Genomic DNA, 13,835 nt, shown 5'->3' on the forward strand with positions numbered 1-13,835 from the left:
TGAGCACCTCGTTATGCCTAATGGGTGACTTTCTCTTAGCATTCATTCCCAGAGAGCACTAGTGTTAGGTTAAGGGAGAAAAGGAGGGAGAAGGAAATTCCAGGGGTGGGCCCAGCTCTAGTTGTGAGTCTGACTGTTTGATTTTTAGGCTCACGGAAGCGTCTGCTTTCTTAGAGCCATGTGGTGTGTGTCTTGCCGAGGCGGTCCATTTCAGATCCTGGGCTGTCAGCCTGTAGCATCTCACACCAGCTGGGTGGACAGTCAAGCTCGAGGCTGTAGAAGAGCTCAGAGCCCTGCGTTGGGCCATTTCAGTGGGAGGACACTCATAGTGCCGGTTCACATCCTAATACTTGTGCCCCACTAGGTCCGCAAAATTCTGGATCTGGTGCAAAGCAAGGGTGATGAAGTGTCCGAGTTCTTCCTCTACGTGCTCCAGCAGCTCGCAGATGCTTACGTGGACCTCAGGCCTTGGCTGTCAGAGATCGGCTTCTCCCCTTCCCAGATCATTCAGAGCAAAGCTATTGTCAACACCGATCCAGGTATGAGTCAGTCCCTGGGGGACTGTAGCCACCAAGCAAGCAAGGCCCCCAGGGCTTGGAAATGCTATGTGCCTGGGCCCAGCAGGGGACAAAAGTGGGGTCCCTGGGGTAGCAGGCTTGGCTGCTGGGTTCCCTGTCATCCTAGTGTTGCCCAGGGGACTGTGACTGAACTTACCACATGAGGCTGGTGTGGTTTATGTCAGGGCCCATGGAAGTGTAGAAATGGCTTCTGTTCTGTCCTCTTGCCGAATTCCTATTCTGACATATATAGACATTTTAGTGGTTGTACAAATTCAGAGTTACTTTCTTTTTTTCCAAATCTTTCCAAATTTGATTCTAAGCAAAGTATTCTTTTACCACCTCTGACTGCCAGTCCTTATTTCCAAAGCCCCATGGCACCCCATTAGTTAAATGATTAGCTCAGTGGGTATTTATGATGGACCCACCATGTGCCCAGGCACTGCGCTGGATGCCTGGGGTACAGCGGGGAGCAGACCCAGATACGGTTCCTGCACTGGGGGAGCTCAGAGGCCGAGGCAGGAGACCAGCAGCAGCTCGGGGCACTGTGACCGCACGTGACTGGGGCCATGGTCTTGTCAGGGGACCAGGGAATCTTCTTTCCATGACTGTGGCCTCTCCACTCTGACAGCTGTTGGCAACATACTAGCACCGAGCTTCCAAACTCTGATTTTTAAAGAACCCAGTTTGATCTTGACAACAGAAGCAGAAGACAGTTCCCACACAGGCAGGTGTGTATTAGGGGAAACCAGGCCAACAGGCAGTGTCAAGGCCAAGCTCTCGCTTCTGCGGCCCCAGCAGATACCAGCCGCCATCGCTAGCTTCTTCCTCTTTCCGCTGCCTCCCACCTCCCTTTGTTTCCTTCCCCTATAAAAAGGGAAAATATTCCTGCGATGAAAACTTCTCTCAACGGGCTTCTCCACTGGTGCCTCACCCAGGTATTGTAACAGCTTTTAAAGTATAATTCACTCCATGAGAAGCCAAATGTGAAATACTACACATTGTATGATTCCATCTATATGCAGTGCCAGAAAAGACACGTTTATAGAGATGGAAAGCAGACTGGCCGTTTCCTGCGGCCCTGGGAGGGGAGCAGGGGGCACTGGCACAGATTGGCTGCAAATGGCCTTATGGTGGAAATTATACCTCTGGGTTGCAGTGGTGTTGGCATAACTTTGTAAGTTTACTAAAAATCATTGACAGCGATACTTGTAGAATAGGTGAATTTACAGTCTGTAAATTTTGCTTTACTAGAACTGTAAAAAATGGAATTCACGTCATAAATTTTAACCAAATCAAGTTGGACTGAGTTGAGGGGAAAGGATTATAGGTGAACCTGGAAATGTCCATGTGTGTTCAATTTTTGTTAACTGAATTATGATTAAGGCCCAAAAACTATTTTAAAGGAATTTATGGAACACCCTTTTTTGTCTGGAGTAGGCCCCGTTTCGTAGCTCAGGTTTGCAGAAAACATGGCACTCATGCCAGCCTGTTAACCCATGTCCTCCCCTGGGGCAGGCCACAGGCCTCCTCCTGGCTCGCTGCTAAGCGCCGGTGATCCCCAGGGCTGGGCTGGTGTGCTCTGTGCAGTGTAAGGCTGGGTTTTAGTTTATTTACTCAGTTGTGGTAAGGCAGCGTCCCACTGTAATTCATATTAATGCCAGATGTTGTATCTTATTGCCAAGTTTTGGCATTAGGTTTTGTGAGACTACCTGTTGTTTTAAGAGCAGTATAATAAGCACAAAAAGGGTTAGGGCAGGGACAAAGGGGTACAGCTCAGTGGTAGAGCGCATGCTTAGCATGCATGAGGTCCTGGGTTCAATCCTCAGTACCTCCATCAAAAATAAATCAATCTAACCCCCCCCCCCCAGTAAAACAAATTAAAACAAAACAATAAGGTTAGGGCAATTTTTTCCTCAACAATACGCTTTTCCGTGGGGACTGGCTTGAGCTGTTTGAGCAGGACCCTGGGATTGGGCTAGGGTGGCAGGGCTATGTGGCCTGGCCCTCAAGTTTGAGGGGGCTTCAGTTTTTAGCCGGAGTTCAAAGACAGCTTGTACAGAGGAAAGAAGGGAGCCTGTCTCAGACACTGATCCCAGCTGGCTGGCTAAATCGAGGTCAGGCAGGGAAATCGAGCCCCAAGGACCCGCAGATTCTGGAGTGCTGGCTCTTTGCATTCGAGGAGTCCTTGCACTTGGCTTCAGGCTCCAGGTTGTGGATTTGTGTGTTTGCTTCTCTGCCTGACCCCCCATTTGATGCCCTTTCCACCTGTGCTTCCCTCTCCCAATCTCCACCTCTCACCTGGCCCCACTCTCCCTGCAGTGAGCAGATACACCCAGAAGCTGCGACACCAGCTGGGCCGGGACTCCAAGTTCATCCTGTGCTATGCCCAAAAGGAGGAGCTGCTGCTGGAGGAGATGTACATGGACACCATCATGGAGCTGGTCAACTTCAACAACGAGAGCCTGGGCAGCCTGGGTAGCCTGGCCTGTCTCCTGGACCCCTCCACAGGCGTCCTCAATGAGCAGGGCGAGACCATCTTCATCTTTGGCGATGCGGGCGTGGGCAAGTCCATGCTGCTGCAGCGGCTGCAGGGCCTCTGGGCGGCGAACCAGCTGGACACTGGGCTCAAGTTCTTCTTCCACTTCCGCTGCCGCACATTCAGTTGCTTCAAGGAGAGCGCCACGCTGTGTCTGCAGGACCTGCTCTTCAAGCACTACTGCTACCCGGAGCAGGACCCCGAGGAGGTGTTCGCTTTCCTGCTGCGCTTTCCCCACACGGCCCTCTTCACCTTCGACGGCCTGGACGAGCTCCACTTGGACTTCGACCTGAGTGGCCAGCCCGACACCTCCTCCCCCTGGGAGCCCGCGCACCCCCTGGTCCTGCTGGCCAACCTGCTCAGTGGGAAGCTGCTCAAGGGGGCACGCAAGCTGCTCACGGCCCGCACAGGGACCGAAATCCCGCGCCATCTCCTTTGGAAGAAGGTGCTTCTGCGGGGCTTCTCCCCCAGCCACCTGCGGGCCTACACCGGGAGGATGTTCCCTGAGCGCGCCATGCGCCAGCACCTGCTGGACCAGCTGGAGGCCAACCCCAACCTCTGCAGCCTGTGTGCCGTGCCCCTCTTCTGCTGGATCATCTTCAGGTGTTTCCAGCATTTCCACGACGCCTTTGACAGCTCCCCGCAGCTGCCTGACTGCACGATAACGCTGACCGACATCTTCCTGCTGGTCACCGAGGTCCACCTGAACAGGACGCAGCCCACCAGCCTGGTGCAGCGGAACACGCGGAGCCAGACAGAGACCTTCCGCTCTGGCCAGGGCACTCTGCGCTCTCTGGGGCAGGTGGCCTACGGGGGCATGGAGAAGAGCCTGTTTATCTTCAGCCAGGAGGAGGTGCAAGCCTCTGAAGTGCAGGAGGGGGATCTGCAGCTGGGCTTCCTGCGATCTGGGCTGGAGCTGGGCCTCGGAGGCGACCAGCAGTCCTATGAGTTTTTCCACTTAACCCTCCAGGCCTTCTTTGCTGCCCTCTTTCTCGTGCTGGACGACAAGGTAGGCACCCAGGAGCTGCTCAGGTTCTTCCAGGAGTGGGCTCCTCCTGAGGAGGCGGCAGCCCCGTCCTGCTATCCCCCCTTCCTCCCAGTCCACTGCCTGGGGGGCCGTGGCCTGGCGAGGGAGGACCCCTTCAAGAACAAGGATCATTTTCATTTCACCAACCTCTTCCTGTGTGGGCTGTTGTCCAAAGGCAAACAGAAACTCCTGCAGCACCTGGTGCCCGCTGCTGCCCTGCGGAGAAAGCGCAAGGCCCTGTGGGCTCACCTGTTCGCCAGCCTGCGCTCCCACCTGAAGAACCTGCCCCGAGTTCAGTCTGGGGGCTTCAACCAGGTGCAGGCCATGCCCACCTTCATCTGGATGCTGCGCTGCATCTATGAGACGCAGAGCGAGAAGGCGGGGCGGCTGGCGGCCAGGGGCATCTGCGCCAACTACCTCAAGCTGACCTTCTGCAACGCCTACTCGGCCGACTGCAGCGCCCTCTCCTTCGTCCTACACCACTTCCGCAAGCAGCTCGCCCTCGACCTGGACAACAACAACCTCAACGACTACGGCGTGCGGGAGCTGCAGCCCTGCTTCAGCCGCCTCACCGTCATTAGGTGAGGCCGCTGGGTTCAGAGAATAGTTGGCAGGGCCGGGGCTCCAGGGACACGAGGACTAGTATCGTGGAGCGCAGTCTCCTGGATTACCCTGGGACTCATGACCATGTATCTTGGAACATCCTGACCTTCTCTGTCTCAGGCTGGCAGAGGGCAAGGAGCAAAACGTGAAGTCAGGTGGACCTGGATTGGCCCCAGCTGGGTGTCCTTGAACAAATTGCTTAACCTCTCTGAGCCTCAGTGTCCTCATCTGGAAAAGGAGATTCTCTTATCCTAGCAATTACACTGATTAACAATCAGCATTCATTGATTGAGAATGGGTGAAGTGATATACAGGTATTACCTGGTTTAATCCTTTTAACAATCCTAGAATGTCAGTGCTGTAATCTCCATCTTGGCAAAGGAGGAAGTGGAGGCACAGAGAAATTAGTAAGTTGTTCGAGGTCACACAGCTGGGCCATGGTAAAGCCAGAATCATAAAGAACCTACTTTCTGAGATTCACGTGAGGCTCAGAGAAAGCCCATGAAAAGTTTCTGGCATGTGAAAGCTTCTGTGTTTGCAGGTAAAGCTGACTTTGTGATTATTAGCATTAGTTAGTTTCCATGATCAAAGCCGGCAGCCCTGATCTGCCAGGGATCTCGGTAAAGAAAGCTGACTCGTGATTAGTTTGATGGTTTAAAGATAAGAAAAGCCAGCCTCCTTTCTTCTGTTAGCATTTTCTGGATAAAATACACCTTGTAAATCTCTGGGGGGGGGAGGGTTCAGTTCTCCACTACTTGGCTCATGCATTTCTGAAGAACAGCAGGGATTTGGAACTGATTCCAGGTACCTGTGAACACCAGCGCCAGAGTACATTGTGCAGGGATGAGTAGAATGTAGGGAGCCCAAGCCTGCCAGGGAATTGGAAGGCCTGGAATCTATTCTCTGAGCTCTCAGCTGGCAACTCTCCATTTGCAGCCTCATGCAGTCTCACACTCAGTGCCTCCCTGTGCCCATTTCAAAAAATGGAAACTCTGCATTAGTATGGTGGTCCTGCCCCAGGCAGCTGTCCCCAGGTTTGCATGCAAACCAGCAAGAGAGAAGGCAGGAGGAAATGAGCAACCCTAGGGAAGTACTTTGAGCTCCCTGAGGGCATCAGTGCAGATTAGTTTCGGCTGAGAGTCAGAGAAAACTCAAAATCCTGATGGCTTAGATGAGATACAAGCTTATTTGTCTCTTAAGCAAAAGTCTAGAGGAGAACAGTTCAGGGCTGCTATGGTACCTCCATGACCATCAGGAGCCCAGGTTCTCTTCTGCCTTGCTGCCCTGCTGCCCTCACTACCTGACTTCTACCTCTTGGCCTAAAATGGCTGCTCAAGCTCCAGCCATTCAGTTGACATTCTAGCCACCAGGGAGAAGGAAGGGCAAAGGATACGCCTCATTCTTTAAAGATGTCTCAGCTATTGCTAATGAGACTTTTGCTTAGATTTCATTGGCCAGACCTTAATCACATGTCCTCAGCTAAAAAATGGGGGATTTTGTTTCTAAGAAGGCCTAGCTATTGGGAGTGACTAGTAGGCTCTGCCATCCTAGGATAGCCATGCAGTGTATGTACACACTGTGCCCCAGTGCCAAGGTAGGCACCATGAGGGAAGGGGCCCAGTGTCTGACCTGATCAATTTGATGGGGCCCCCAAGTCAGGCTTTTACCTGTTCAGCCTTTTACGTTTTACAGAGGTCAGCTTGTGGCCCAGTTTGGCCCATAGCTTCTGTTTATAGATGAAGTTTTATTGGAACGCAGTCACATTTATTTACCTATTGGCTGCTTCACTCTGCAGAGTTGAGTGGTTGCACTGTGACCGTATGGCCTAAAATGTTTGTTACCTGACCCTTTCCAGAAAAAATTACTGACCTCTGGTCTGTTACTTCATCCAACTCCTGACCCTTATGCTTATTCATCTCTGAGCCTTTTTCTGTCCCTCAGCCTCACCTAAATTGATGGGGTGGAGGATTGAAAAGATGAGGACAGTCTGTTATAGAGATTACTTGGTAGAAAAAAAGGATTTTTCATTTTAGCCATATCAAAACATGCAGCTAGTAAGGGGATTTCAAAGAACAATTCCAGCATGCGGCTGGCTCTTGTCCGGGAGATAGCTGTCATCCGAGGCCCTCTTTTCCTGCTGCCTCTCGAAACCTGGCTTGCTGAAGCAGCTTGTGTGTTAAAGAGGAGAGGGAAAGTGTAGCTGCCAAGACCTGCCTCTTCTGGTAGTTTCTCCGTGCCATCGACCTTCCCGCACAGAACCACACTACAGGAGCTGTCTACCTCGACTGACCTTTCAAGACGGGTTTAGCTCGTGTGTTTCTGGATGGGGAGGCTGTTGGCATTTCGGCTGGGACAGTTTTTTTTTTTTTTTAACATTTTTTATTGATTTATAATCATTTTACAATGTTGTGTCAAATTCCAGTGTTCACAATTTTTCAGTCATTCATGGACATATACACTCATTGTCACATTTTTTTCTCTGTGATTTATCATAACATTTTGTGTATATTTCCCTGTGCTATACAGTGTAATCTTGTTTATCTATTCTACAATTTTGAAATCCCAGTCTATCCCTTCCCACCCTCTACCCCCCTGGTAACCACAAGTCTGTATTCTCTGTCCATAAGTCTATTTCTGTCCTGTATTTATGCTTTGTTTTTGTTTGTTTGTTTTTGTTTTTGTTTTTTAGATTCCACATATGAGCAATCTCATATGGTATTTTTCTTTCTCTTTCTGGCTTACTTCACTTAGAATGACATTCTCTAGGAGCATCCATGTTGCTGCAAATGGCATTATGTTGTCGTTTTTATGGCTGAGTAGTATTCCATTGTATAAATATACCACTTCTTCTTTATCCAGTCACCTGTTGATGGACATTTAGGCTGTTTCCATGTTTTGGCTATTGTAAATAGTGCTGCTATGAACATTGGGGTGCAGGTGTCATCCTGAAGTAGGGTTCCTTCTGGATACAAGCCCAGGAGTGGGATTCCTGGGTCATATGGTAAGTCTATTCCTAGTCTTTTGAGGAATCTCCACACTGTTTTCCACAGTGACTGCACCAAACTGCATTCCCACCAGCAGTGTAGGAGGGTTTCTCTTTCACCACAGCCTCTCCAGCATTTGTCGTTTGTGGATTTTTGAATGACGGCCATTCTGACTGGTGTGAGGTGATACCTCATTGTAGTTTTGATTTGCATTTCTCTGATAGTGATATTGAGCATTTTTTCATGGCTTTTTGATCATTTGTATGTCTTCCTTGGAGAATTGCTTGTTTAGGTCTTCTGCCCATTTTTTGGATTGGGTTGTTTATTTTTTTCTTATTGAGTCGTATAAGCTGCTTATATATTCTGGAGATAAGCCTTTGTCGGTTTCACTTGCAAAAATTTTCTCCCATTCCGTAGGTTTTCTTCTTGTTTTACTTCTGGTTTCCTTTGCTGTACAGAAGCTTATAAGTTTCATTAGGTCCCATTTGTTTATTCTTGCTTTTATTTCTTCTAGGAGAAGATTTTTGAAATGTATGTCAGATAATGTTTTGCCTATGTTTTCCTCTAGGAGGTTTATTGTATCTTGTCTTATGTTTAAGTCTTTAATACATTTTGAGTTGATTTTTGTATATGGTGTAAGGGAGTGTTCTAGCTTCATTGTTTTACATGCTGCTGTCCAGTTTTCCCAACACCATTTGCTGAAGAGACTGTCTTTATTCCATTGTATATTCTTGCCTCCTTTGTCGAAGATGAGTTGACCAAAAGTTTGTGGGTTCATTTCTGGGCTCTCTATTCTGTTCCATTGGTCTATATGTCTGTTTTGGTACCAATACCATGCTGTCTTGATGACTGTAGCTCTATAGTATTGTCTGAAGTCTGGGAGAGTTATTCCTCCAGCCTCTTTCTTTCTCTTCAGTAATGCGTTGGCAATTCTAGGTCTTTGATGGTTCCATATAAATTTTATTATGATTTGTTCTAGTTCTGTGAAATATGTCCTGGGTAATTGGATAGGAATTGCATTAAATCTGTAGATTGCCTTGGGCATTGTGACCATTTTAACAATATTGATTCTTCCAATCCTCGGCTGGGACAGTTCTTGTGGGAACCCCTAACATCCCTGGCCCCACTTGTGAGATGGTGGGGTGGCCCCTCTCCCTGCCTTATCACCCCTAAATGTAGCTCCTCATGGTTCCAGATCTCATGCCCCCTGCTATGTGGTGAGAACCACATTGACATGGAGGCCACTGGCAAATGCAGGCTATCAGAGGTGGCTGTCTGCATGTGTCCCTTATGTTGAATCAGGGCTGGGCTGTCGCGTCGCTGATGGGCTGGTTCTGGAGGGTTTCTCGCCCCATGAAGACCAGGCTCTTTAGGGGCCATTTAGCCAGGGGGGCATTTATAGCTGTGAAAACTCCAGGACCTGTAAGCTTCTGGATCCTTGTGGAATGGATGCTCTTTCATAGTGAGTAGCTGCTCTGATTTTTAACTTTCTTGGCTGTTGTTTTCAGACTCAGTGTAAACCAGATCACCGACAGTGGGGTGAAGGTGCTGTACGAAGAGCTGACCAAATACAAAATACTGACGTTTTTAGGGTATGTATTTCTCAAGAACACGGGACAGCTGTACAGTAATAACAGAGTGGCAGGAAGTGGCCATTATGTGGCTCCCTGGATGGTTGAGGCTGATGGCCCCAGGGCAGTAGGAGGAGCATTGGGTGGGGAGCCAGAGTCCTGGGTCCTGCTCTTGGCTCACCCAGCAGCCCTCTGTTCGAGCAAGTCAGAGAATCCCCCTGAGCTTCAGCCTTCTCATCCCCCTTGTATAATTGGGGTCCTAATGCAAGCAAATAGTTTGACCAGTGGTGACTGAGGGACGTAATGACAGAATACCTGGATAGGTTTTATGAACGGGGGACTACTTCTGTAGTAGATTTCACTACTATGGGTCCGTGATCTGACATCCAGAACCTTTAGGGCAAGACATGAATCAGAAATCAGTGTACATGCTCTGTAGCAACGACATGACTGATTCTAGGGTAGCACCCCACTTCCAAGCACTTTAACGTTTCTGCAGCAAAATGTACCAGTTGAAATAAAGATCACGAATAGCTCCACATCAGTTGCCAAATAGTTAAGAAGAACTTTGGGCTTTCAGAGCCTTTGAGATGTTGGTGTTTGAGGTGAGAGTTTGTGGGCAAGTCCAGCCAGCCCCACGGCCACTGTTGACTCTGTAAACTGAAGCCAGTCTGTCAGCTTCTGTGGGCCCCAGTGTTCTCAGCTGTAACACAAGGCTCCCAGGCCGTGTGAAACACTGAAACACTAGATCCCAGGCTTCTGGAGTTCTGCGTGACTGTGGACATGGGAAACCTGTCCACTTACCACTTTCAAGTTTCTGCCTTATTGTTCAGTTGGCATCAAGTGGTAAAATGACTAAAAGGTAGACCCTGAGGTGTTCCAGTGCTCAGAAACTAGCCCCCCTCAAGATGCTGATTGTAATCTTAATCTAAACATACCCTTCACCTACCACTTATCGAGTACTATGTGCAAGGGCTTGGAATGAGCTCATACAATCCCCCTAACAACCCTGTGAGGGAGCTGTGGTTCTTACCCCTGTATTATGGATGGAGAACTTAGGTAACTTACCTCCAGTCATAAAGCTGGGGAGAGTGGCAGAGGTGACCTTGAGACCCAGAACCCCAAACTGTGGTCTCCCCTCACCCTTCCTTTCTCCTTTTGACCCAGACTTTGGAAATCAGCAGACAGCACCTACTCACTTTAAAAAAAAAAATGGAGGTCATTTGTATCATTTTTTAAGATTCCATATATAATAGAAAAGAAAAAAGTATTTAAAAATTAGATTATGGGGATAGTTGCAAGATTCTGCAAATGTACTAAAACCCATTAAATTGTACACTTTAAATGACTGAATTTTATGGCATGTTAATTATATTTCAATAAAGCTGTTTAAGAGAAAAAAAAATGGGGGTCATAAAATCTCACGGCTGTGTTTTCTCTCGAAGCTTATACAACAACCAGATCACCGATGTCGGAGCCAGGTACATCGCCAGAATCCTGGAGGAGTGCAAAGGCCTCACACACCTGAAGTAAGTGGGGGTGGGCACGGCAGGTTCTTCAGTAGCTTCTCTTGGTCACCCTTCATTATTGACACAAAGAATAAATGTCACCCTGGAGTCGCCATCTGCTTGCCCAAGGCCACGTTGGTCAAATCAGGACACCTGTGTGTCCAAGGTGAGCTGTGTGGGGCTCAGATTTTGGAAGGGCCACCTACCGTGGGCAGGGGGAGAGCTTGGCATTTTGGTTTTGTTAACTCCTGACAGGAAGATAGGTCACAACTATCACCCTTTCTGGAGGTCTTTTTCCCCTCGAAGAAATTCCTCATTGTCTTAGTCCATTCCAGGTTCTATAACAAAATACTATAAACTACGTTTCTTATAAACACCAGACATTTATTTCTCACAGTTCTGGAGGCTGGGGTGTCCAGGATCAAAGTGCTAGTAGATTAGGTGCCTGGTAAGGGCCCGATTCCTGGTTCATAGACAGTGCCTGCTCACTGTGTCCTCATGTGGTGGTGGGAAAGGGAGCTTTCTTGGGCCTCATAAATCACTCATCCCATTCATGAGGGCTCCACCATCATGACCTTATCACTTCCCAAAGGCCCCGCCTCCTAGTACCATCACTTTGGGGTTAGGATTTCAACATATGGATTCTGGGCAGTGGAGGGGACAAATATTTAAGACCATAGCAGCCATCATAGTTGCAAGCAAGAGCTTGATCCTTGGCTCTGTCATAGGTGGAGGAGCCCCTGGTGCTGCCCTGGTGATGGTAACCTATACCTTGACCATTTGCAGTTGATGTGAGAACCTTCCCGTCTGCTGATAGAAAGGAGTGATGCTCGGAGGTCACTTAAAGATCCCCCAGGAGAACTCAGGTCCCTGAGTTTCTGCAGAGATTGTGACCATCTCCTGGAGGGGAATCCCGACTGGCTCCCCTCAGGGCTCTGGGTCCCTCCCTGAGAGGAAGCCCAGGGCACGGCTGCTGTGGGTCCCAGGAGAAAGACCACACCTCCCAGGAGGGACCCAAGGGGCTCTGTGCTGAGGACGAGGGTGGCCGACGCTGGAGCCCCCTCACGGCTGGAGCTGATGTGTGCACGTCTCTCTCGGCAGGCTGGGAAAAAACAAAATAACGAGTGAAGGAGGAAAGTGTCTTGCCCTGGCTGTGAAGAACAGCAAATCCATCTTTGAAGTTGGGTGAGTAGAGGCAAGTGCAGGTGTATGTGTGTATACAGCCTGCTCTGGGTACAGGGGCGCCTGCTGGTCTTTTTGTAGGTCCGTCTATCAAAGGACCGCTGGGGCAGGCTGTGGGGCAGAGGCTGCAGGGAGCCTCCACCACGGATGCCCTGAAGGGTGGGCCCCACTGGCTCCTGCATGGGAAGTGCCAGGATTGACTGCAATTTCAATCACATGGATTTTTATTTAATTCATGCAAATGGAGGGAACTGTCCTAGCCCTAAGAACACCACAGGCAGGTGTTCTTCATTTTAAGAATAATTATATGTTCACTGGAGGCTTTTTTTTTAATGCAGTTTTTCTTATTATGGTAAAATATACATACCATAAAAGTTACCATTTTTAAGTGTACAGTTCAGTGGCATTAAATACATTCACACAGTTGTGCAAACATCACCACCATCCAGTTCCCGAACTCTTTCTTGCAAAACAGAAACTCTATACCCACTAAACAATAACTTGCCATTCTCCCCTCCCTGCAGCCCCTGGCAATCACCAGTCTACTTTCTGTCCCTGAGAATATGACTACTGTAGGCAGTCACATAAGTTGAGTCATACAGTATCTGTCTTTTTGTGACTGGCTTATTTTACTCAGCATAATATCCTCAAGGTTCATCCATGTTGCAGCATGTGTCACTTTCCCTTCCTTTTTAAGGCTGTGTAATAGTCCATTCTATCTATATCCCACATTCTGTTGATCCATTCTTCTGTCAGTGGACACCTGGGTTGCATCTACCTTTCAGCTCTTGTGAAGAATGCTGCTAGGGACACGCATGCACCGTGTTATCTCTTTGAGACCCTACTTTCAATTCTTTCGGCTATATACCTAGAAGTGGAATTTGTGGATCAGATGGTAATTCTATTTCTAACTTTTTTGAGGAACTACCATATGGTTTTCCATACCAGCTGTACCATTTTACGTTCCTCCTAACAGTGCACAAGGGTTCCAGTTTTTCCACATCCTCACCAACACTTGTTATTTTCTGGTTTTTTGACAGTAACCATCCTAATGGGTGTAAATTGGTACCTTATAATGGTTTTGATTCTGGAGGCTTTTTAAAGCTTTTTATATTGTTATAATTTTTATCTTATTATAAAAGAAACACAGATAATTTTATCTCTAAGCTGGAAAATGTGGAAATTATAATTGAGATCTCAGAAATAATCATTGTCAACGTCTGAGGTCAGTTAAGCTTTCCTGCTCTCTCTAATGCAATGCGTGTTCCCTCTACACTATTTTTTTTAATATGATAGTGGTCATATTTTATTCTACTTTTTCTACTTAATCTCATGTCATGAGTAGTTTTCAACTTTACTAAAACTTCGATGCTATTCAGTTGTACCTAGTACACACACTTTTCATGCAAAACACTGAAAACTCTCATTCTGGGGCTTTTGCAAGGCATACTTGGGGGGGGGGGTGTCGGCAGGTTGTCTGCTTGGCAAGAACGTGTGGCTGGGGCAGCCCTGGTGCTGTTGTGGGGGGCCTGGCAGCCTTGCTTTCTGTAGACAGTGCCCCTCAGCCTCTTAGGAATAGCTGACGCTTCTTAGAGCTCCGGCGCTGTTCTGAGGGCTTTGCTTGTACTGACTGACTTAATCCTCACAACACCTCTAGGAGGACATGCTCCTCCTTTCCCTGCTTTACAGACAAGGAGACTAGGACCTAGGAGACACTGTATTTTGCCCAAGCAGGCAGAAGTAGCGGGTGGCAGGGCCAGGATGGAGCCCACTGTCTTACCCAGACCCTCCATTTAGCCAGAACCGCTCAGGTTATCTACTCTGGTGGACAGAACAGGGCTTTGTCGTTGCAGCTCCCCACCCA

The 13,835-nt window shown here is 48.5% G+C and overlaps 1 protein-coding gene across 7 annotated transcripts in view; it reads left to right on the forward strand.

The window, feature by feature from the left end:
* NOD1 (nucleotide binding oligomerization domain containing 1) overlaps positions 1-13,835 on the forward strand; it is a 58,415-nt gene that overhangs the window by 28,950 nt on the left and 15,630 nt on the right. For all 7 annotated transcript variants that reach the window (XM_072964747.1, XM_072964745.1, XM_072964744.1 and 4 more), the window contains 5 exons: positions 365-539; positions 2,880-4,704; positions 9,219-9,302; positions 10,727-10,810; positions 11,891-11,974. In XM_072964747.1, the coding sequence (XP_072820848.1) occupies positions 365-539; positions 2,880-4,704; positions 9,219-9,302; positions 10,727-10,810; positions 11,891-11,974 (2,252 nt within the window). The remainder of the gene's footprint in view (positions 1-364; positions 540-2,879; positions 4,705-9,218; positions 9,303-10,726; positions 10,811-11,890; positions 11,975-13,835) is intronic.

This window comes from Vicugna pacos, chromosome 7 (assembly GCF_048564905.1).
Source record: "Vicugna pacos chromosome 7, VicPac4, whole genome shotgun sequence".
In the NCBI taxonomy this organism is placed as follows: Eukaryota; Metazoa; Chordata; class Mammalia; order Artiodactyla; family Camelidae; genus Vicugna; species Vicugna pacos.